At 46.9% G+C, this 23,916-nt stretch overlaps 1 protein-coding gene across 1 annotated transcript in view; it reads right to left on the bottom strand.

The window, feature by feature from the left end:
* Window positions 1–23,058, bottom strand: part of LOC100549810 (high affinity cGMP-specific 3',5'-cyclic phosphodiesterase 9A) — a 35,059-nt gene extending 12,001 nt beyond the window's left edge. Inside the window, exons 1-6 of the mRNA XM_010724364.3 lie at window positions 22,719–23,058; window positions 12,036–12,106; window positions 9,420–9,497; window positions 8,264–8,307; window positions 2,164–2,218; window positions 1,373–1,443 (exon numbers count right to left, since the gene is read on the bottom strand). Of these exons, the coding sequence (XP_010722666.1) occupies window positions 1,373–1,443; window positions 2,164–2,218; window positions 8,264–8,307; window positions 9,420–9,497; window positions 12,036–12,106; window positions 22,719–22,787 (388 nt within the window). The 5' untranslated portion in view covers window positions 22,788–23,058. The remainder of the gene's footprint in view (window positions 1–1,372; window positions 1,444–2,163; window positions 2,219–8,263; window positions 8,308–9,419; window positions 9,498–12,035; window positions 12,107–22,718) is intronic.
* Window positions 23,059–23,916: the final 858 nt, after the last annotated feature.

The following is a 23,916-nucleotide window of genomic DNA, read 5'->3' as shown; positions in this document are numbered from 1 at the left end:
GCTCCAAAGAAAGTGGAACTACGGCACGAATTATTGCCAGTGCCTTCCTTGCACAGAGAACTTTTCCAAGGAGAACTCACAGGCTCTAGACTGGGTCAAAAAAATCCCTTAAAAGATCCCTGAAACACACTGCTGCATATGGGCTGTGTGAGATGATGGTGCTGTCATGAGCACTTGCTCCTGCACACACATCCCACTGGGGAAGTCTCAGAGATCATACGTGAGCATAGTGGGAAAGCGATCTCCAAAGGAGGTAAAACAAAAGCACAATTCTTTTCCCAGTTTGTTTGCAAATAATAAATGGCCTCGTCATATGTGCTGATGAAGGGCCCATTATATTATCCTGCATTAAGAAATACCCTCTGAAAAGACCCTGTGCTGTCTAAAGAAATCCTTGGACTGTGTCCAGCCCTGCAGCAGGGCTCTTGGAGCAGTCTCTGGGATCCCTGCTTGGATCGGGGGCTCTCCTTTCTGCTCTGCCTTTCAGTCCTGGAGCTGAAAGCTGTAGGTTTGGCTCCATGGCAGTTTGGAGGCCCCACACTGAGCAGCAGGGTGCCTGCACTGCCTGGGGCTGACAGAGGTGACCCTGGGAGGGCTCCCCTGTGGCTGTCCCTGGAGAAGGACATTTTTCTCCCCGCCTTGCTGACAAAGGCATCTCTTTCACTGAGCAGCTGTGGGGTCAAGGCAGCTTCTGGTTGGGAGAAATTTCAAGAAAAAAACTCTTTCATGAACCAGAAACTTTGTTGTTGGTTTGTTGGTTTATTTTTTAGCTTTGATTTTTTTCTTTTTTTTCCAGCCAGCCCAGTGAGAAAGTGTTTTCTGTAGCTGTAGACGCAGGGAAGTTTAAATGCTGCATCTCAATGAGGATGTGGCCTTTGGCAGAGGAAACTGCACCACGTGACAGTGCCTTATTCACCCCCCTACCCTGCCTTTCTTGGGCCCATTCTACGCTAACAGACTGAAGAATGGAAGTGGGATGCTGCTTGGGAAGAAAAGGAGCTCTTTGGCCAGACAAACTTTACTTTGTTGTTGCACAGCAACTAAAAACAACTGTGTCACTGTCAGCTCACTCAACAAGCTGGGTGAGCTGGAAGTGATAGGTGTGCCTGCTGTTCGTGGCCCAGGGGATGGACAGGACCCCATGGGCATGCAGTGACAAGAAGTAGCCCATGGGGATAAGGGTCTGCTCTGCTGCGCACGGAAAATAGCCCAGCCCCATTCCCAGCAGGAAAAAAGCAGAAGAAGGAGGGTGACATAGAATTATCAGAAATAATGGAGTGTCAGGGGGGCCGAAACTGGGGATGGGGAGGGCAGGGTTGCAGGAGGGGTGCCCTGGGATGAGACGGCACGATGGCAGCAAAGGGACACTCACGTTCCACCTTTTTCTCCAGCATTGCCAAGTGATTAGCTACTTCCGTTTTCAGTTCATTGATTTTAAAAACCCTGGAAAGAAAACCCCCATGCGTTAATGTCATACAGTCAGAGCTGCGTCCACCCTAGCTGCCAACTGCCAGAACCCTCCATGCTTCTCAGAGGGTCGATCAGACCGCTTGGGACTGCCATAAGGGACAGGAGATCTTTCATGGCAATGGCTCTGGGATTGCACTGTGGTTCTGCACCCTTCTGTGGGCAGCAACTCACTGTCGTGTCCCCCTGGAGGCAAGGTAAACCCATAGCACTTCCTAACGGCAATGTCTTGGGGCTGAGCTCTCCTCTGAGTGAGGCTGGAGGTTTGTTGAGATGTGATGAGGTCATTCTGCCCTATGGAAAGCAGCTGGGATGAAATTATCACCTATATAGATGCTTGCAAGTCTCCATTGAGGAGAGAGCTTCGTGTGTTAATGGGGCGAAATGGAACACATCTGATGATTTCTGTGTTCTGCATAGAAATATTTATTTTGTTTCCTAAGAGGGCAGAAGCACAATAAGAGCATTTCTATTTAATATGTGATCTCCTTTTTAGATCAAAGAGAAGCCAGGGTGCTACTGGTTGAAGATAATGCACTGCTCTCAGCAGGAGGGCTGCGTGCATGGGGCCTGAATGTAGCGTGGGAGTGGGACTGGAGAGAGACCTTAAACACCCCTCTGCCTCCTGGCAGAGTTTCACTTCTGGCTGATGAAAGAAACAGGATTTTAAATAAATGATGACATTCAGCGTCCTACCTTGAGAACTGCTCGGCAATCTGTCCCAGTAAATTCTGGAACAATTCTTCTTTCTCTAAAGAAAGAAAGAAACAAACAAAAAACAGAAGGGAGATGTGAGAAAAAAAAATTATACTGGAAAGACACTCAGCATCTTTGAGACAGGGCTCTGTGATGAATCAAAAGGGCACTCTGGTCCTCTGAGAAGTGTCAGCATTGGGGCAGGAAGGTTTGGCTCTGCTCCACCTTTCCCCTACTGCCTGCAGCTTGCAGGAAAACTGCCAGGAGTGCGCTGGGCTGTTGGGAGGTACCTGGTGGGAAGGCAGTGAGAGATCCCTTGGGTGTCTCCAGCCAGGACACCGGGCTCCAGTGCTCCGGGAGCAGAGAGGTGTGCATGCTTTGTACACACACTGCAAGTTGGTGAGCACCCCCCCGCACTGAAACACCTCAGTAGCATTTCCTAAGCTACTTCTGAACCAGCACAAAATGAATGAGGCAGAAATGCAGCCCAGTGCTTGCAACATTCCCCTAAATAACAGCTCCTGTACTTGTTGAAAAGGTTTGCAACCTTTCAGATCTGATGCCAGAATACTCCCTGGGATTATTTCTGCACAAAGCACTCTTCCTGCTTCCTCAGGTCCCAAAGTGGAACAAGCACTCAGCGACTGGGGGGCACTCAGCAAACCCCCTCATTCCTCCTGCAGCCCAACTCCCTACAGAGCAGCTGGCTGCAAGATGATATCCATTCCCATCACAAAAACCCGTTTCCCAGTTTCCTCAGCCCTAAAATAACCCAAGTCCAGCACTGAAGATCTGACGGAGCAAGCTCTGTGCCCTATCTAAGAGGTAAGGAAAGCTTACCGTGCACCGAAACGATGTGAGAGTCCGGTGGTGAGATTTAGCAGAGCCACCCGCGTCCTCCCCAGCACAGCTCTGAGCGCTGACAGCGTGCGGGAAGCTGGCGAGTCCCCGATATCACGGCTCCAGTAAGAGAGCAGCCAGGCTGCCTCTCGTTCCCTCCCCTTGTCAAAACTCACTGGGAGTACTGGGACGCTCTCATCCCGGGAACAGTCAGCTGCAATCTGATGTTTATGGATGTAATAAAAGACTTTCAAAACGAAGATGTATGTTTTTATAACCCTAGGGTGCAGTACAGATATATGACTAAGAGTGGCAGCTCGTCTCATCTTAAAGGGACAATGAGCCATTTCTCTGCCCCCTTCCTGTCGGAGGGGTGGACCTCCAGTAAATCCCGGTTCAGAAGAAAATGAGGCATTAAGTCGTGCTTGTCCCCTCTACTGTGGAATAGAAGGGTCAAGCGCCCTTTTGCTCATAGAATCATAGAATCACCAAGGTTGCAAAAGACCACTAAGATCACCTAAGTCCAATCACTCCATTAGCGTCTGCCTACTTTTACTCACTCCTCCAGGCAGAGCTGACACCCTAGGTGCCCATACCACCTATATGCCTCAGTTGCTTTATTTTTTCACCCCAATTTTCCCTTGAGAAAGGGGCAATCCCACCTTCGGATTGCAACTCCTATAGGCAGCAAGGCAGCAAGGCTTAAACTGAGATGCCCTGCAAATCTGGGCTTTTTTTCTCCAGCCCTCAGGGCTGACATGCTGGGGTGCACCCATCCTGCCTGGTGGGGCACAGGGTGGTCCACCTCTTTTCTGCCATAGCCAAGCAGTGCTACGAGAACATGGGTGTCTGCCCTGCTCCTCATCCTCACGTGTGCGGTGCCCTTGGTGAGGCACCCACCTGTGCTTCCCTCTCTGGGGTTTGTTTGGATCCAGGCAGTCAGAGGAATTTAGGAAACACACAGGCAGGTGGACAGGAGCCTTGGGAAGCAGTGTGCATAAAGCCTGCATCCATGTTTTGCACCATAATGAGTGCCAAACTCACTTGGCAGCTTGGGATAGTTTGGGTTGCATGTGTAAGCCCTGGCAGGTGAGTCATCCCAAGGCAGCTGCTCCGCAGCAGGGAGCAATGGGGGCAGCAGCAGGGACAACAGGGATTTTTCTCATGTGCTCTGTGCCTCTTCTCTCTCACCTGAGTCATGGGTGTGCGTGTGCCTCCAAAAGAAAGCAAGCATACAAAGACTTAGACATGAGGAGAAGCTTTGTTGCTTTACCAGAAGCAAATAGGTACCTGCACAGGTACCCAGTGCATTGAATTGTCCAGGAAAGCCATGTGCTGCAGTGGCCTCTAGTCCCATCAGGACAGCAGTGAGAGCACTGCTCTCTCTGTGTCTCGTGGGAAATGGGATGTTCATATTAGAGACCCCACAAGAATAAGCCATAAATTGTGGTATGGGGAGAGTGGGGACCACGCTCAGCACATTTCATGTGCTTTTGGATGATGTCCCCAGTGACATCACTGGGCTTGCTTAGATAACCTAGGCATGGTTCGAAATCTCCAGCCCATGGTTCCTCCCATGCAGGACCACCGTGGGTCAGAACCTCTGAGTACAATAGCTCCTTCCTCCATGCTGTCAGAAGCCTTGTAGTCTTCAGTTTTCCTTCTCAAAAGTGTGCTGCCAGCAGGATTTGTTAATTGCTATCTTCACAATATTGCATGAATGTACCTGAACTACAATAACAACCTAAGTGGGGCCATCAGTTTGCGACCCCATTCCACTTTGAGCACACAAACCAGAGTCCCACTGCTGCTGGGAAGGATGAGATGCTGGAAGAAGGTTCTCCACTGACCAGGTGAACAGTGTCTGCCTGGGAACCCAACACCTCAAAGAGGGGGATAAGAGCAGGGGACAGCAGGTGATGGATGCAGTAACTTCACAAACAACTGGTTGTGAGACCACAGCTGCATCCAGCAGATGCTGGAGTAATAACCTCTTTAATTCCAACCCTCTCCCGTGGCTATGGCCAGGAAATGAAGAACAGTTTCTTAGTAGGACTCTGGTGGATATCTCCTCCGCTGGATGGAAGCCACTGCATGTGTTTTCCTCCCAAAGGATCATCTTTTTCAGTCCCACCTTTTACAGCCTTTGTTCTGCTGAAGAATGGGCCGCTCTCATCCAGCTGCTTGGGAGACTGCTGGAAAGATGTGCAGGAGCTCCCACACAGTGGAAATGGGGTTACCCTCCTTGCCTTTGGAAGAGTCACTCTGAGAGGCAGAATCACATAGGCAGAGCTGTTTCAGAAGTGATGGCCAGAATAGAACTGTTTTTCTCTTTTAATGAAGAACAATTTCCCACTCTGTTCATTCTTCCTACTCTCAGCAAAATGTCAGGAATGCTTAAGATTAATGACAACCCATGTGAAAGAGAAACAGACACCAAGGAACACTCGTTCCATCACACACAGTTCAGCTTTCTGCCTCTTTCCATCGCAGACTCTGTTTTATGCTTTGGCAAGATACCACCAGAATTTTTCTTCCCTTTTCAGCTCAAAATTTTAGTAAATTTTTGTTTTACAAAACATGGGGAGAGAGAGGAGACCTTGTCGACACAGTGAGCTGCATTCAGAACAAAGCAGAGCCATGGGCTGTCTGCTAGGCTGAAGAATGAGGGCCTTGGGAAAGCGTGAAAACTCTTGTATTGTCTTATAAAATATACAGCTAGCGTCATGTGGGGGAAAAAAAGAAAGAAAAAAGGATGTTTTCTAGAAAGCCCCTCATCCGACTTCCCTGCTAGTACATCACAGTGGCATTCCTTGGTGCAGCCCCACCAGCAGTTGCCTTTCTCTATCTTAGGCAGATAAATGTACTCCAGTCGAGATCCCTCCTCTGACATGATCATGCATGTGTGCAGTGTGTTGCTGCTCCTGCTGAGTTTGTTAGGATCAGGAAATAGTTCAGCAGACAGCTTCCTTCCCCTTAGTGGTCACGTGTGTCCCCTGGCTTTCACTGTTGACCTGGGACCTGTTTATGACTTACAACAAACCTCTCTGTGATAAAGTTCTTCCTTGTTTTCCAGCTCCTCTCCTTTGCTCTCTGAATGCACAAGGGCCTTGCTGTTGCCTGTCAGAGTCTCCCTGGGCATTCTCCTATGTTGCCTTGCTGTGCTCTCTCTTGCAGATGTTTTTGTCACAAGGAACATGGGTACAATCATAGAATGGGTTTGTTTCCCTATCTTCCCCCTCTCTGAAAAATAGTACTCACAGACATTAGGTTTTCTCACAAAAGCCTAAGCAAGAATCAGAGAATCATTTGAGTTGGAAGGGACCCTTAAATCCACCTGGTTCAACTGCCATGCAATGAACAGAGCTACAGCTACATCAGGCTGCTCAGAGGCCCTCCAGCCTGACCTTGAGTGTCTTCAGGGATGGGGCATCCACCACCTCTTGGTGCAACTGTGCCAGTGCATCAACTGCCCTGTCATAAAAAGTTTCTTCTTATACAGAAGCTAAATCTCCCCTCTTTTAGTTTGAAACAATTGCCGCTCATCCTACCACAACAAACTCTGCTAAAGAGTCTGTCCCCTTCTCTAGATAAAGAAAGGCCACTCTCTGGTCTCCCCAGAGTCTTCTCTTCTCGAGGCTGAACAGCCCCAGCTTTCTCAGCCTGTCCACATAGGAGAGGTGTTCCATTCCTTGGATCATTTTTGTGGCCCTCCTCTGAACACTCTCCAACAGTTCCATGTCTCTCCTGTACTGAGGACTTCCCATCTGGATGCAGTACTCCAGGTGAGGCCTCACCAGTGCAGAGCAGAGGGGCAGGATCACGTCATTCGCCCTGCCTGCCACATTTATTTGGATGCAGCCCAGGATACAGTTGGCTTTCTGTTCTGCAAGGGCACATTGCTGGCTTATGTCCATCCAACTTGCCATCCACCAGTACCCTTAGGTCACTTTTGCCAGGGCTGTGCTCTGTCCTTTTGTCCCCAGCTTGTACTGCTAGTGGGTTCTGCCATGACTCAGGTGCAAGACCTTGCATTTGGATTTGTTGAACCTCATGAGGTTCACCTGGGCCCACTGCTGGATCCTGTCAGGTCTCTTTCTGGATGGCATCCTGTCCCTCAGGCATGCTGACTGCATAGCACAGCTTGGTGTCATCCGCAAATGTGCTAAGGGTGCACTCAGTTTCCCTGCTGGTGTAACTGATGAATATGTTGAAGAGCATCAGTTCCAGTACTGATCTCTGAGGGACACTACTCATTACTGATCTCCGTCTGGACATTGAGAAGAGGTGGGACCTGACACTAGCAAGGAAACAGCCAGACTGGTTTGCTCCTGCCTCAAGAACTTAATTCATCTCTGAAAATCACTATTTTTTTCCAGTCCTAGGCTTTCTGGCTTCCTCCTGCTCTTCCCGTTTTCTCTCCATTCCCAAGATGATTTTGAACTCTTGGCCCCAACTCTTCTACCTTTTCATTTGACTCCTCCAGACTGTCTCCTGCTGATGTACCCTTCCCTCCCCAATGTACAGCCTAAGGTCCTGCTCATGGCTGCCTGTGAGTCAGTGATAGGACATATTGCAGTTACACAGATGTGGGCTGTCATAAGCTGAATGCTGTGCAAGAATTGCCCCAAGGAAACAGTGCGCTCCAGTGCCCGATCCTGACAATGGCCTGATCCTGACAGTGATGTGCAAAGAAAAATGGTAGAAGTGCCACTTGAGTCCTGCCCATGAGGGAAAACACCATTGTACACCAGGAAATGCAATCCAAATGTCATCTTTCATCCAGGCCTCTTTTAATCATGTCAGGTGTTTTAAAACATTTATTACACTCCAAGCTACCATGCCCACAACAGAAATTCTGCTCCCTTCTCAGCCATTTGGAAATAACATGGAGTTCAAACACGATGTTCAGCTTTCAGCAGAGGTTTGCTGAGAGATGAACAAAGCACTGAAAAAAGGGATTGCAAATGTGGTTGGCAATGCCCTAGCCGAACTGCTGCTTCAGGAGGGGATTTTCCTGAGATATCAGCAGTGCTGAGTTGGGCCCAAGTGAAGTGCTTCAGAAGTCCCCTGAACCCCAGCCGTTCTACATTATCTTCAAAGATTTTGAATTGTGGGAACAATTTTTTTACTTTTCCTCCTGAATACTTTCTTTCCACCATAGCTATAACCATCTTTCTTGTGTCACAGCCATGTAATTTCCACATGGAAGTGACTGCAACCTCAGTTTCAGCAAATGCAATGCAGAAGGATTATTTACCTGAGATCTGCCCAGTGGCAACAGGTATCACTTTGTATGGAGACCTGGAAGAGTCGGAGAGGGTTGATGTTAGCATGCTGAGATTGCAGCTTGCATTTCACATAGGCATTCTCTGAGAAATATCACTGAGCTATAAAATATCCTGAGCTGGAAGGGACCCACTAGGATCACTGAGTCCTACTCCAGGCTCCACACAGCACCAACAAAAATCAGACAATATTTCTGAGAGCACTGTCCAGATGCTCCTTGAACTCCAGCACTGGTGGCCGTGCCCACAGCCCTGTGCAGCCCGTTCCGTGCCCACCGCCCTGTGGTGCAGCCCCTTTCCCTCACTCCCAGCTGCGCCTCCCCTGACACAGCTCCATGCCGTTCCCTCGGGCCCTGTCGCTGTCACACAGAGCAGAGCTCAGCGCTGCCCCTCCGCTCCCTGTGAGGAGCTGCAGCCGCCATCAGGCCTTCCCTCAGCTCCTCTGCTCTGGACTGAGCACAGCGAGGGGCCTCAGCCACTCCTCACACACCTTGCCCTCAGACCCTTCACTATCTTTGTAGCCCTCTTTTGGACAGTCTCTAATAGTTTAATGTCCTTATGTTGAGATGCCCAGAACATGGCATCATTGTTTGTGATGGCAGTGACAAGTAATGATGGAATACACAATGAAATAAGTAAAAGCAAATGTGGTAACTGCAAGCAGACAGGGTGAAAATAAAAGTGCACAGTTGAACAAGCAACGGGAAGCCAAGGAGAAAAAGAGAAAGGGATCTGAAGAAAGGAAGGGCTGACGCCAGAATGTAAGAGGCCCAACCTCATCAAAGACTTGTGCCTTCACTTGCTGCTGAAGTCATTGTTGGTCCTAACAAAGCAACAAAGGCGCTGGGAGCCTTGACAGCATGCGGAGTGGAATGGGAAATGATGTTCAACATCAAATAATTAAAAGCACAATTTTTTTCTAACTATAATTTCTACTTTAACAATAAGCAAAAATTTTCAAAACTAGCTGGCGTCAGCATTTTGAGTTAGCATTCAGTTCTCCCTGTCAACTTCCCCTGGAGAGCTGCTCGCCTCGTGTTCCATACAAGAGGCATCTGCAACCCAACACTCATTTTCCCTTGGGCATCACCAAGGGTAACCTGAAGAGCGGGTTACCATGAGACTTACCTCTCTGAGTTTGCAGGCATCGTCGGATCAATGGACACCATGCAATTATCTGCCGTCAAGAGAGAGATGGTTGTGTTCCTGAAAAGTATGTTCCAGAGATCTTTATTTGAGCAAGAAACACTGGCTGAGATCTTGTGCTGCTGTGTAGTACGTGTAGCCAGCTTCCCCTATGCTATGTTCCTGACACTGCCCCATCCACACTCTAACTTGGCACACGAAGGGTCAGAGTAGGTTTGATGTTTCACCCATTTCATTTACCAGAGATGTTTTTGGGAAAACGTTGTATGATCATCTTTGATCTCAGAGAAAACTTTGCTCCCTGCCAACTTGTGTATGCTGTTGACTCATCGACTAATAATTTCTGCTGGAAAGCTATGTTTTGTGATACATCGACTCGGCAGCTATATATTGACTCACACTACATAAATGACTACCAGTTTTTAAATTATCTAGTTACTCCCTTACCAAAACAAACAAAACAAATGTCTTGCTGAATATGGAGCCTTTATTTTCATCCTGTGCTACGTGTGATCTCATAGGCTCACATGTAAGCCTTGGATGTTTTCTTCATCTCCAGGAGCCTGATTACAACGAACAATTAAAAGTTTTTACAATCAGGGTGGTGAGGCACTGGCGCAGGTTGCTCAGAGAGGTGGTGGATGCCCTATTCTTGGAGACATTCAAGGTCAGGCTGGGCAGGGCTCTGAGCAACCTGATGTAGCTGTAGGTGTCCCTGTTCATCACAGGGGGCTTGGACCAGATGGTCTTTAAGGGTCTCTTCCAACTCAAATGATTCTTTGATTCTTTGAAAAATTGTGGAAGATTGTGGAAGTCCTGTGATGAAAATAAAAGGCCAGATATGCTGGGAACACTGAACTCATTAACAATTCTGACCACCAAACAGTGTTTCCTGGTTGATGGTGTGGAAGTACTTGATATCAGAGGCAAACAAGAGTTATTAAGGTCTCTGATTCAAATTGGAAGAAAAAGAAAGGATAAAGAGAAAAAAAGTACTGACGCAGTCTACGCAAATTCCAAGTCACTGCAGACTCAGAATAGACTACAGACAATGTTATCTTTCAGTCCCAAGCTGGAGTCATGCAAAAACAAAACAAAACAAAACAAAACAAACACGATTAAAGGATTATTTTATTTTCCCTGTTTTTCGGTTTGTTTTTTTTCTTTTCTTTTCTTTTGGTATGATAAACCTGTACGTACAGAGGTAAACAACATGGCTCATTGAGCACATGTTATCAGCACTGCTCGAGGTCACCAGTGGACAGCAGATACTCTCTGGTAAGGGTGGGGTTGTGACATGGCTGGGGGGACCACCATCCCTTATTCTGTAAAATGGTTCTGAGGGGATGTTTTTTTACTATCTCGTATCTGGGATTAGAATCACAGAATCACAGAGTCATTTGAGTTGGGAGGGACCCTTAAAGGCCAGCTGGTCCAGCTCCCCTGCTATGAACAGGGACACCTACGGCTACATCATATTGCTCAGAGCCCTGTCCAGCCTGGCTGTGAATGTCTCCAGGGATGGGGCATTCACCACCTCTCTGGGCAACCTGTGCCAGTACCTCACCACCCTTTTTCCTTATATCCAACCCAAATTTCCTTTCTTCTAGTTTGAAACCATTTCCCCTTGTCTTATCACAACAGATTCTGCTAAAGAGTCTGTCCCTTCTTTCTTATAGCCCCCCTTTAGATACTGAAAGTCCGCTCTCAGATCACCTCGGAGCCATCTCTTCTCCAGGCTGAACAGACCCAGCTCTCTCAGCCTGTCACTAGTCTGTAGTGTATTTACATAGCACCTCCCCTATGAGGACAGATTGAAGGAGCTGCGGCTGTTCAGCCTGGAGAAGAGAAGGGTCCCGGGGGACCTTATAACAGCCTTCCAGCATCTACAGGGCCTGAAAGGGGCCTACAGGAAAACTGGGGAGGGACTTTTTATAAGGGCAGGTAGCAACAAGACAAGGGGAAATGGCTTTAAACTGGCAAGGGTAGATTTAGACTAGATATCAGGAAAAAATTCTTTACTGTGATGGTGGTGAGACACTGGAACAGGTTGTCCAGTGAGGCTGTGAATGCCCCCTCCTTAGAAGCACTCAAGGCAAGGCTGGATGGGGCTTTGAGCAACCTGATCTAGAGGGAGCTGTGCCTGCCTGTAGCAGGGGGTAGGAACCAGATGATCTTAAAAGTCCCTTCCAACCCAAACCATTCTATGGTTCTATGATTTAGTGGCAGTGTTTCTCACTGGTCTCAGGTTCTTTACTTAAAAATCATGTTTTATAAGTATGATGGTGTTTCAGTCTCCAGGGACAAAAATGTAGTGTTGGGGTATGGGTATAATTGGTAGGTGCACAGAGCCTGCATATGCTCTTGGCTAGGCTTCTGTGCTGCCTGTAATTTCTGTAGAATAGGCAACTAAACACTCACCAGGGCTTTGTGCACTTCTCCAGCTGGGTTCTCTGCACAGCCCCAAATTATTCCAGCAGTCTGGAATAAAAGAGAAGCCTGGAAAGCAGGTAACCAGACCATTTGGGGCCCAGCTTTAAACTGTCCCTAGGAGTATCAGAGCAATAGTGAAATGCATGTGATAAATGAGAGTCTTACCTTGGTAACCCTGTTGCAATGCAGAAGAGGTCCATGATATCCCTGGAGTTGCAGTATTTACTGAAGATCACCTTCCAAACCAAACAACAGAAGGAGAAAAAAAAAATGGCAGAGGAGAGAAAAGACAATTAGTTCCCAGTGAGAGATGAACCCTATTTAGGCTTGAACTGGGACAATTTTAAGGCTAATCCTATCATTTTAATTATCTGATCTGACTCGTGAGCTGGAATAATTCTCCACTCTAGCTTTAATACCTGTGCTCCATTTTGATAAAGGAAGAAAGCTCAGGAGACCTAATTGTGCTGCTCTGAAGCAGAGCAGTAATGTATGACGACTGATGGCAGAAGGTATCTCACAATGCAGATGAACTGCAGGATGTCAGCAACCATAGATTTAATTAAGCAACGCCCTGGATTTTGAAAGTGACTTTGTTTGATTTAAACATATATCTTCCAGATATAAAGAGCATAAAAGTGCACTATTATTTGGACCAAAAAATTACTCCACCAAAAGCTTGCTGTAAGCAGAAGAGAGCATTTCCCCCCACTCATGCCCAGTTTCCCATGGTCTTTCAGCGTTCCTGATGCAATGTCAGAACTCACACCTTAAAAGGCCAGCAGTGAGACTGAGAACACAGCATTCACTTGACACTCAATGATATGATCCTACGCTCCTGGTAGCACAGAGATGTCGTGATGCCCAACCCAGACCTCTGCTGCTCACAGAGATGAAGCTGCAGAGGGAGAAGGTAGGATGCTCTGCCAGCAAGAAGGGTGGGTGTCTATTAATTGCTTGGGAAAATGTGAACTCCAGGAGTTTTGGAGGCAGCACCAAGCCCATGAGAGGCTGTGCTACAGGGAGCATGCTTTCTGATGCTTTCCTCTGCCCGTGCACACCTCCATGCTGTTGTTCCAACATGAGCTTTTCTGGCTTCTTGTCTCACTTACCACTCAGTTCACCTTACCCTGACTCTCATACACCCACACAACCAGCCTGACCTAAAGCTCTAGCTCTGTGCCCACCTATAACCCTGTAAGAGTATAGGCTGAGATTAATATGAGCTTGCCTTTTGGAGCTAGAGGTTTATGGAAACCTATCTCACCATCTTTCCTACTGAAACACTGGAAGAATCAAGGCAAAAATGCAATGTCTGGCCGCCCTGACTCAGTTCTGCTGTGCATGAGATGTGATTCAACAAACCCCTGTTCTGATGCTGGCGCAATACTTCAGATCTCACTTTGCACTGGCAGTTAAAAGTCCTATTATTTTTCAGCTGGGCATCATTAGCTGGGTGACACTGATCTCCTCAAGAGACAGCTATGACCGATACAGAAGCACACACTCACCTTCCCTGTTTCCTGACCCAAATGAAATTATAGTAGGTAATTTATTTACACTGTAAACTCCAAGGCAATTGATTGCTAGTAGTTAGCGTTTGTTAGTGAGGAAATGGGTGGGATTAATGTCTGGGTGTGTTCTAAAAGGTTGTCCTAACTATTTCTGTAATTGACCTTTGTTTTTTAAAATATAGTAACTATCAAAGCAATAAAGCAGAGCTAATCAGGTTCAGATAGTATGGAATCCTGCTCAGAGCAAAACACAGCATCCCATTGGAGTGTTAGCTGCTAAAATTGGCTGATGGAGTGCTGGGAAACTGCCCCTTTACCAACAACTGGTATCTGCAGAAGTGGAGCAGATGACGTTAATTGTATCTGAACACAGGGTAAAGGCGATATGGTGGGAGTGCTATTTGAGGTATTTGGTATTGAGGTTTCTTTTTCTGGAAATCAATTATTGACTGGGGCAAAGAAAAAGGTTAAAAAATATATATTTTAAAAAACATTAAAGGTAAAAAAGGCAACCTGACTCACAGAAAGCAGCAGGAGCTTTCAATGTACTGAGGAGGAACATCAATGCCCCCTTTACTCCATGCAATAGTGAAAGAGTGGGAAGCAAAACAAAGACTAGATATTATTTTCTAGATTATGAGCTATCCTTTTACGTGCTATATATCTTTCCATATTTGACATTTCTCTTTAAGTTTACTAAAAGTGGATTTGTGAATAACCCACTGTACTTTGATACTCATCTTGGGGTGTAAATGGTTGTTTCCAGCTGTTCCTTTTTTCCCCTCCTAATCACAGATCATATGCTACTAAAGTTCTCTGCTTTTGCAACCTGCTGAGCTTTCCTGACCAACTTCCTTCTCTTTTAAAACAAAGCAGACAGCCTTAAACATTTCCCAGAACTGTGCAATTGTTCCTGTTATTGCCTGCATGATTATGTTCCCAATAAAGCCAATGTCAGTTGTGTGTGTCTGTGGAATACAACTGGAATGTATTTTGGACAGTGCTGTGTACTATTGATGGCTCCAGCATGGTATAGGAATCCAATTTGCCTCAAGTCCATTACCATAGCAGGGACATTAGCACCATGAAGCCAATACAGTGACATATGGCTTGTGGCTGTACTTGAGCCAGCTAGGACATACATTTTTTTCCTATAATTAGAGAAGGTGGTTGTCCTGCAGCTTTGAGGATAGTCAGCCCTCTTGGCCCCGGGTGGAGAAGTGAGCATCTTCTTCAGACCCACAAAGATAGCAGATGTCCTGGAGCCATTGCTATTTGGCCCATGTCTCCATGGTGATATTCGACTGGCACTGGTTATGGTTCTGACTCAGGTTCACAGTCAGTGTTGAGGGACTTCACCACTCTTCAAGCCTGTCGCAGCTCTCTCTGACCCACAGTCCTTGTCTTTATTAGGTCCTTGTTCCTATCCTGGGTGGCAAGCCACTGTGATCAGAGGATCACAGAACATTCCAGTTAAGAATGGACCCAACAGGGATCATAGAGTCTAACTCGGGCTCCACACAGCACCAACAAAAATCAGACAATATTTCTGAGAGCACTGTCCAGATGCTCCTTGAACTCCAGCACAGGTTGCCATGCCCACAGCCCTGGGCAGCCCATTCCATGCCCACCTCCCTGTGGTGCAGCCCCTTTCCCTCACCCCCAGCTGCCCCTCCCCTGACACAGGCCGTTCCCATGCCATTCCCTCGGGCCCTGTCGCTGTCACACAGAGCAGAGCTCAGCGCTGCCCCTCCGCTCCCTGTGAGGAGCTGCAGCCACCATCAGGCCTCCCCTCAGCTCCTCTGCTCTGGGCTGAGCAAATCGAGGGGCCTCAGCCGCCCCTCACACACCTTGCCCTCAGAGCCTTCACCATCCTCATAGCTCTTTGACATCCCAGAATCTCAGTCCCTGCAATAACACCCAGCACTGGAAGATACCACTGCTTTGGGCAGGACTGAGACCTTGCTGTGGAGCTCAATGGAGACCAAAGGCAGGAGACGGCATCAGTTTATAGAGCTCTAGGGTTATAGGGTTTTTACATGTTTCCCCAGAACATGCATCAGAAAAGTGCAATTTGACACAGGTCAGCACAATGCAAAGAAGCCAGGGCTGCAATTGCTGATATACTTCTGCAAGGAAGAGTAGAGATGGGAACCCCAATATTGTCATTTCAATAACTCTACACCAAGACCAAGAAGTCGCCACATGATCTGAGCGGGTATTACACTCTGTCTGCTTTTGATGGTGGTGTGAAGCAAAGGGGGAAAAAAGAATAATGAATAATAACTGAGGCTTTTTGGAGTGGAAATAAGATGTTGATGAAGCATGTAGTAACTGTGAAGTAGAACAGTGTGGCTCAAGAGTGATGCATGCTTCCCAGCCCAGGGATCCTTTCTGTGGGCTGAAACTGGAGACTGCTCTCTGTGCTGGAGAAAGTTCTGTGCTTTTTGGAAACTCTTCCTCTGATAGGTCATTCTCTCTTGACCCATAGTATCCACTTCTGGCACAGGATAAGGATTTTAAAACAAGTAGAGATTAAGACTGCTGGTATCTGTCTGGCTTTCTCACTCAAAGAACTTGTTTAATATTAAGGGTCATGATGGAGATATCAGTATGGGACCACAGTGCTCACTCTATGACATACGAGTTTACAACTAATCACATTATATTTTGCTATGAGATAGGATGAGTAAAAACATGGCCTACAAATCCAATTTCTGCTCTATATTTGATCCTGAGAACAGTTAATCCTCTCTCTACACTGCAAACCCTGTCTAGAGTGTTATCCTGTCCTGATCTATTGTTGGTAATTGACTTTTCCAAGTATTTAACCAGTATTTGATTTTTTTTACTATACTAAAACTCCTCAGTGAATAATACAGGAACATTTTCAAAGCCAGTCTATCCCCAGTGTGTGATCTCAATTGCTTTTGCTTGCTATATTCAAGACTTTTAGCACTTGCTGGTGCTTTTTCATTTCACAAGGAGAGCACCCTTTCAGGGCTGAAAAAGTGGAGTTAAAGCAATCTGAAATGATAATCTTTGACTAATGAGACTGAAAGATACGTGTCAGAGAAGAGTCTGGTAAAACTCAGTTATGTATCGCACATGGACTATGGAAATCGGTGTTGTTTCTGTTACAGCAGCTTTCATGGAGGATTTCTAAACAAGACAGAGGGCTGATGTGAATCTCTCCAGCATTATTTGTTGTCCATATCAAAATGAAACAGAATCCAGAGCTATTAGATAACACTCTGAAGAAATCATTGATGAAAACTGATTTTTCAGACTTGTAAGCAAATAGATCTTCCTCAGAAAATAGTGATAATAGAGCATCTACTTTATCAGGCACTGTTCCTGATATTCAGCAGAAGCCTTACCTAACATCTCTCAGGCTTTCTATTTAAATTCAGATACAAATATTATGAGTCCAGCTACCTCAAAGATATGTGTATTCTTTTTTTCTTTGCAATAATTAACAGCAGATATTTGTGAAATCTCTCCATTTTTCTGAGCTTCAAATGTTAGACAGTATTAAAAATAGTTTGCCAGCTTTGCCATCTGTTAGATGCTCTAAGAAGCTTTACTAAGAGGGGAACAAAAAATAAGTGTGTGCGTGCATAGGCCTGTATGAGAAAGAAAGAAAGAAAGAAAGGAAGAAAGAGCAAGGGCCCTTGGCCAAGAATCCAAACAAAAATAAAAACTCGCCCTGAACTCTCCAGATTCTGTCTGTGTTAGGCAGTGAGGAATGTGGCAGACTTTCACTGCTCAGAGCTCATCATAGAATCATAGAACTCTTATGTGTAGGAAAGGACTTTTAAAGACCATTTAGTCCAACTCCCCTGCAATGAACAACTATATATGACACCTATAACTAGACCAGGTTGCTCAGAGCCCTGTACAATGTCTCAAAGTAAGACTGCTCCACAGCCCCACTGGTTTGCACCTAACTTTCAGCTGTGCAATGTCTGGACATCATTCATTTCACCATGGTATCTAAGTGAAATGTACAATGGGATTCATCTAACATAACTAAGTGTCTACAGGCGAGGTGTCTCATCTATGTTGCATGGCTAGACACTGAGTCTAAAGAATATTGTCAGTAGAAGAAGAGGGAGGACCACGTAATTCCAACGGGAAAATCAGCCCATGTGTCTCTAAAATCCAGTTTAAGACTGGATGAATCATCCTCTGGAGATACCACCCTCCTCCCCAGTGTCTGTGGGGGAACTCACATGACTAACTTGGAGTAGTCACCACCGACTTTTAGATGACTACAGTTTAGGTTTAGGTAGGGTGATTCCTATTGGTTTTCTGCTTATGTACATTGTCCTGAAATGAGAAATAGAACTCAGGCAGAACTGAGGCATGTGGCTATGTGGTAAGTCACGGTTCCCATCTTTTATAACATTTCTGAACAGAACGCTATGGGAAAGGAGGTCTTTCTTTTTAGGAAAGAGATTTTTTTTCTTTTTAGGAAAGAGAAAATGTTCATGACGCCATGGTATGATGCAGTCTTGGAAGTTCATTGAGAGGGATAGCATGGCAAAGGTGGGCTCTGTCACTACAAGGAAGGATCTCATTAATTTTTTGAGAGTACGTAGAGAAAGGAAGTTACATTAAGGAGAACTTTTTGCAATCTACTCACTATACTAAGAGACATATTGTCAATATTCAGTCTTTCAGCACTAATGACAGAATGCAACCAGGAACAAGCAAGGCTGATTTTGAGAAGCTGAGCTGAAGTTTCTTGATATTTATAGCAGACATAGAAATATTTCAACCTTTGACAAGTAACTGAAATGTTCATGCTCTAGCTTCTATTAACACGGAAAGGGCACACAATAGCTTCTAATGGAGTACTAAAGCACAATTAACCCTGTAGCACTCTAATGCATTAGGCTCAAAATATTTTGTAAACTAGGTAATAAGGCTGCTTTGGCACCAGATGTCCTCAGAAAATGTGAATGAAGCTAGGCTGCTTGTTTCAAATTTATTCACAAAAATAATGATGTCTGACATTCCGGCATGGTTAATAATAAGGCTTTTAGATGTGTGATATAAGTCATTACAGCAAGGAAAAGCAGTGAGAGGTGAAAGGCCAGTTGGTAGCTGTTGAGTTTAATGGCAAAGGTGCTAGAAACAAAATGGTTTCTTCTTGTTTGTACTACCCTGAGCATGTGAGGAACATATGTTGGTATGGTTTGCTTGTCCAAAACCTTGGCTGTCACTAGCAGTTAAACTTTTGCAGGAGGATGGACTGCACTACCATTAGCTGGGGAGGACAGAAAGGAGAGGAAAGAGAAAATGGCCTCCAATATAACATTTTATGCCATTTTTCAAAAGCCTGTTCGAAGCCATTTTTATTTTTTCAAATGTTTACGTACTCCTCACACTCCGTAACATGCTGGAGTGAGAGACACTGCTGTTCATTTTTGCTGCTTTACAAGAACATCCAGCAGCTGCCTTGGACTCACCAGGGCCGGCTTCAGTTGCAGAGCCAGCATTGGTCAAGAGTGCTGGCCAGGCTCTGGATGCACTACATCACACCCTCCACTGCCCACAGAGACCTGTCAGTCATAGAAAAATGGCTTCGGTCCCACAAGTACATACTGAAGTCTCACTGAAGAGGCTACAAAGGGTTTTGGCATTGGAGGAACCTGTGAATGACTTGCCAAGAGAATCACGGGGAATGTCTTGCAGCAATTAGGGATACAAAGATATTTAATGGCCTTGAATTGATCATCAAGCCAGTATTTTTCTGCTGCATTTTGTTTTTAATCTGAATTCAGTTTGGCGCGTTAAAAATAGTGCAGCAAGCTTTGGAAAAATCTGTTGGGTTTGCTGGAGTCTAGGCATTTATACCATAGTGGCTGTTGCTCTAATTAAAAAGAAAAGCTCACATGACAGAAACCATTCCCATGCACTGACATTTCAGTGCAACAACCACAACACCAAAACACAATCTTCGCTTTGTTCTCCTCTTCATGTGTCTCAGGCCAAGAGGAGCGAGAGCTGTGGATATCTGTGTGTGCTGCTCTACGGGTTTGCATGGTAGACACAAGGAAAAGTACATTTTTCTGAGGAGGAGAGAGCTAATTACTCTGCTCGGCATCCAGAATGACTCAGTAAGCCAGTAAAATGGCTCCAAAATTCTTTACTTGCTTTGTGAAGGGGAAGAAATACCACTGAGTGATTTCCTTGACTCTTTGACAAAGTCAGCGGTCCTCATTTTTCCAGTTCATTCAGGCTCTGTACCCATTTGACTTTCCATCCTCGTTTCAAATATGATGTTGATTAAGACATTGGAAACAGAAATCCTCTCAAGCATTTTCTCAGAGCAACTCCTCACAACCAAGCGAGTAAAGCCACCACCCTTTGACATTTGGAAATGAGAGCCATGAAGCCACCCACCTGGGAATGTGGCCATTGGCTGGCTCTGCTCTCATCCCTTTAATCTCAATGCTCAAAACCAAGTACTCCCCAGTAGTTTCCATGTGGAAAAGAAGAAATATATATATATGTGTGTGTATATGGGTGTGATTTTCATGCTAATAGACTTTTAATACAAAACAGTCAATAGGAGTTTTTCTTTTAAAAGCAGCCAAAGGGTTAATGACGTGAAGGAAAATAAGACTGCAGAGCCACAGCTGGTGGCTTGCTGGAGTTTTTCAGACTTCTCAGCGGGTAGACTGGGGGTTGGCTGCTCAACCCCATCTAGTGGCACTCTGGGACTGAGGAGAAATCTCTGTCTGCCACGGTGCGGTGAAGTCTCCTTATCTTCCATGAAACACGGGTACCATTCCTCACTCTGATGTCTTCTTGGAGTTCTTGGAGATTGTCCTGGTTGGAGCAGGCCTGGCTGTGCATGAGGGGGACATGGATGTGTTTCTTTGGTGCATGAAACCTTGGATGTGCATGCACAGCACAGAGGAATGTGAGTGACCAGGGAAGTGGCATAGGAACTTTTGTATATCTCTGGGAAAGAGTATCCTTTAGAAACAGATAAATCTTGTAGCACTGATTCCCCCAGGTGTGCGTAGGCACTGGTGAGACACTGATGAATTACACTGAAACCCCATTTTTCATTCAGCCCTGAGAACAAATGGCCTCTTTGAAGCAGTCCTGTGCAGGGCACCGGCTCTGTAGCACTGCAAAGCCTTTGATCTCCCTCCTCAAGCAGCCTGGCAGGTCTCTTCCCTACGCATTCACTGCTCTGCCTCCACCATGGGGCCTGTCCCGCGTCCCTCGGCCAGGACACAGCCACCATCATCCTGAATCATAGAATCATAGAATGGCCTGGGTTGAAAAGAATCACGATGATCATCTAGTTTCAACCCCCTTGCTATGTGCAGGATTGCCAACCACTAGGCTGCCCAGAGCCACATCCAGCCCTCTCCTGGTGGATGCAGAAGTCACCCCTTGCGTCATAGGCTCTGACATTGATAATCCTGCCCTGTTTGTCCCATGGATTGCATTATTCAATGCCACCAAACTCTCCTCCAGCTCTGACCATTGCAGCAAAGCACTAAACCACATCCCTTTGCCCTCCCCACTGTGCCTCTCTGGACCTGATGACACACAAACCTACTTAGCTCAGCTCAGCGCTTGCTGCAGAGCATTTCCCAGTGCTCATCTGCAAAGTGTAGGCTCCCAGTGGTGGCGGCCACCCTCTGAGCCTGGGGCGTCCCTTCCTTTCCTCCAATGCAGAGGGCAAACAACGACCTCTAAAGTCAGCAGCGTGACCTGAGGTCACACGATGTGGTGGAAACATGTAAATTCACTCGTAGTAATGGCTGCCCCACTCCTGTAGCATGGGCAGCCCTTTTACAGGGCTCTGCCAGACCCAGCAAGCCAGCTGCAAGTTGGAGCTGAGCCCTTTCAAACTCAGCAAGCCCTGCTCTAATGAAGCTCATACCTCATTACCGGCTCAGCATTGATTTAATGAGTTCCCTTTAGAAGTCTCCAATACCGCATTCCTCAGAAGATTAAGGGCTGCTTTTTGTCCTAGCTGATGTTGTTACCGAGGAGGCATGAGGATCAGCGCTATGCCCTGCTTACCCCTGGGTGAACCCCATTTAAGCAGTATGTTTACAGCAGGAATCCTTCCAAACACTGCACAGATGGAATTTCACATCTGACAAAAGAAACAGATAATGTTTATCAGGCCAGAAAAAAAAATAATACTTAACACTGGCTGGGTTTGGATTTGCTTGCTCATGTGCTTTGGTCTCTCCTGTGTTTTCAGTGACAAAAGTACCCTCCAGAGAAAGGCTCTGAGAAATGCTCTTGTTTATAAATTCATCCCAGTGGAAATGACAGCCAGTGTGATTGACTGACACCTCTGGAAGACACTCTCACAGCACCAACCTCCCCAGAGCCCTCTTTCTGATGGTGGTTCCATGCAATGAGGCTGCAGGGGTCCCCCAGGCAGTGACAGGGGACTGCAGGGGCTGCTAGCTCTGCCTTTGCCTGGATACACTGATACAAGAGAGAGAAGGGATGAGGAAGGGCATCTTTGCTGTTTCTTTTTAAAGGAGCAACAAACAGCACAGATGTGTGAAAGGAACTCCGAGCAGGAGCACCAGGGATCAGGGCTGGAATTCTGCAAGTCAGAGCTGAGTTGCTCGTGAGCCTCTTGGTAGCTTTTGCTTTGTTGCATGAAAGGCATTTGCTTTGTGGCCAAGGAGCTGTCGGCAGAAAGAAGGAAAAGAAGACGGACTTACAGGAATGCCAAAGCATTTTTCTGTCGAAAAGCTGTGGTCTCTCTCCTGAATGGCGTGAGCTCTCTCCTTCAGCCAGAACACACTTCCCCCACAACTTCCCCTGTGCCGTGACCCTTGGCTAAGCCAGGTGGGGAACGGGAGCTCAAGATCCTATTAACATCTACCGATAGTGACAAACGGTTTCACAAGTGCAGCAGGGGCTCCCGCACCGCTACCGCACGGCAGCACCCGGCACCTGCCTGCCCTGTAACTTCTCCCTAGGAAAACTCAACCCCCGGGTAGGCAGTCCCACACATCTCCGTGCCCTCCAGCATTTCTCTGCAGGCAAAACTTTGCAAACTATCGGGAGGCTGCTCTCGGAGAGGGATCCCGCACCTCTGCCAAGATCCTGCCAGCCGCAGCGGGTGCTCACGGGCTGCCGGCTGCCCCTTCCCCTTTTAAATAAAAATCAGAAGCCTCTCTAGACCCCCCCCCCTTCCCCCCTTTCAACAGAGGCTGAATGCATCACGCGTCCGACTCTCCGTGCAGGAATAGGGCGAGCGGCACACGCACCGCCTGCACCACCGCTGCGTCCGGAGACGCCGCTCTGCGAAAAACAGCGAAAGTACCTTTTGAATTCTTCCATCAATATCCAAATAAATACACTTGGGCCGGTAAGTTGAGGAGGCAGATCCCATCTTGCTACAGTTGGGCTTTTACTGGGCTTCCCACCAGAGCAGAAAACAAGGCTTATCCCACGAGGCTGAGCCACCGCTGCCTGGCAGCTCGGTGTCCCCGCTCCGCTGTGTCCCACGGCACTCTCATTCTGGGAAGGTCCCTCCTCTAACGTGCACGCGTTGTTTGTGCCCGTCTCCCCGCCACCTCCTTCCCGTGGTGCTCCCCTCCGCATCCAGCTGCCGTGGGCAGGAGGGGCCGCGGCTCCAGAATGCGTCCATTTCCATGGCAACAGCCCTTTTTGGCATTCCCGTGGCACACGCCAAGCCGAATGGCACTTATTGATGGGGGGGAGACCTCCTCCATCAGGGTGCTGAGAGGCGTCATTCATTTGTGTGTTGAGACAGGGTCATAATTGCTAATTAGTGCTGACACTTGCAGTGAGCTCCTTGCAGGCTGGAAGCAGGCTGGAGGTACCCTTAACCACCCGCTGGGACTGCCTCCACCAAAGCCATGCAGTTTGATTTCCACATCCCTCCTCCTGTCATTGTTAGATGGGAAGAGAAAGATGGAAAGGGAAAGCTGTGGCCATACAGTTGTGAGTTCCAAAAACACAAAGGAGACACAAAGCCCGTACTCTCTCATGAAGGAATGGGGGAGTGCGAAGCAACCTGGGAAGCACATCCAAGGCATAGCCAAAAAGCCAGAGGGGAGCAAAGCACATGATGGCCAACCCTCTGAGAGGACACCTAGTGTCATCTGCTGTGTGTCCACACCATTCTGCTGTGTCCATGCTCGCTGGCAGCTGGAAAATCAGCAGTGTTAATGTTGGGTCACAGAGGGGAGAGGACTTGGAGACAACCACTCCTCTGCCCTTGCATGACACAGGCTGTGAGCACAGTGTGGCTGAGTTGCTTTTTCTGGAGCCATCACCATTTTTTTTCTGAAGCTTTCAGGAAAGAGCCCTGTAGGGCTATTGAGAATCCCACCAGCTATCCCAATGGCTATCCCATCAGTTATCTCACTTGCTATCCCATTGGCTATCCTATTGGTCATTCTATCAGATATCCCATTAACTATCCTACAAACTATGTCACTGATTATCCCATTGGCTATTCCATTGGGTATTTTATCAGCCGCTCTCTCCTTTTT

The sequence above is a fragment of the Meleagris gallopavo genome, chromosome 1 (assembly GCF_000146605.3).
Source record: "Meleagris gallopavo isolate NT-WF06-2002-E0010 breed Aviagen turkey brand Nicholas breeding stock chromosome 1, Turkey_5.1, whole genome shotgun sequence".
Taxonomy (NCBI): Eukaryota; Metazoa; Chordata; class Aves; order Galliformes; family Phasianidae; genus Meleagris; species Meleagris gallopavo.
Note: the sequence above shows the minus strand (reverse complement) of the source record. Positions and strands in the feature narration are given on the sequence as shown.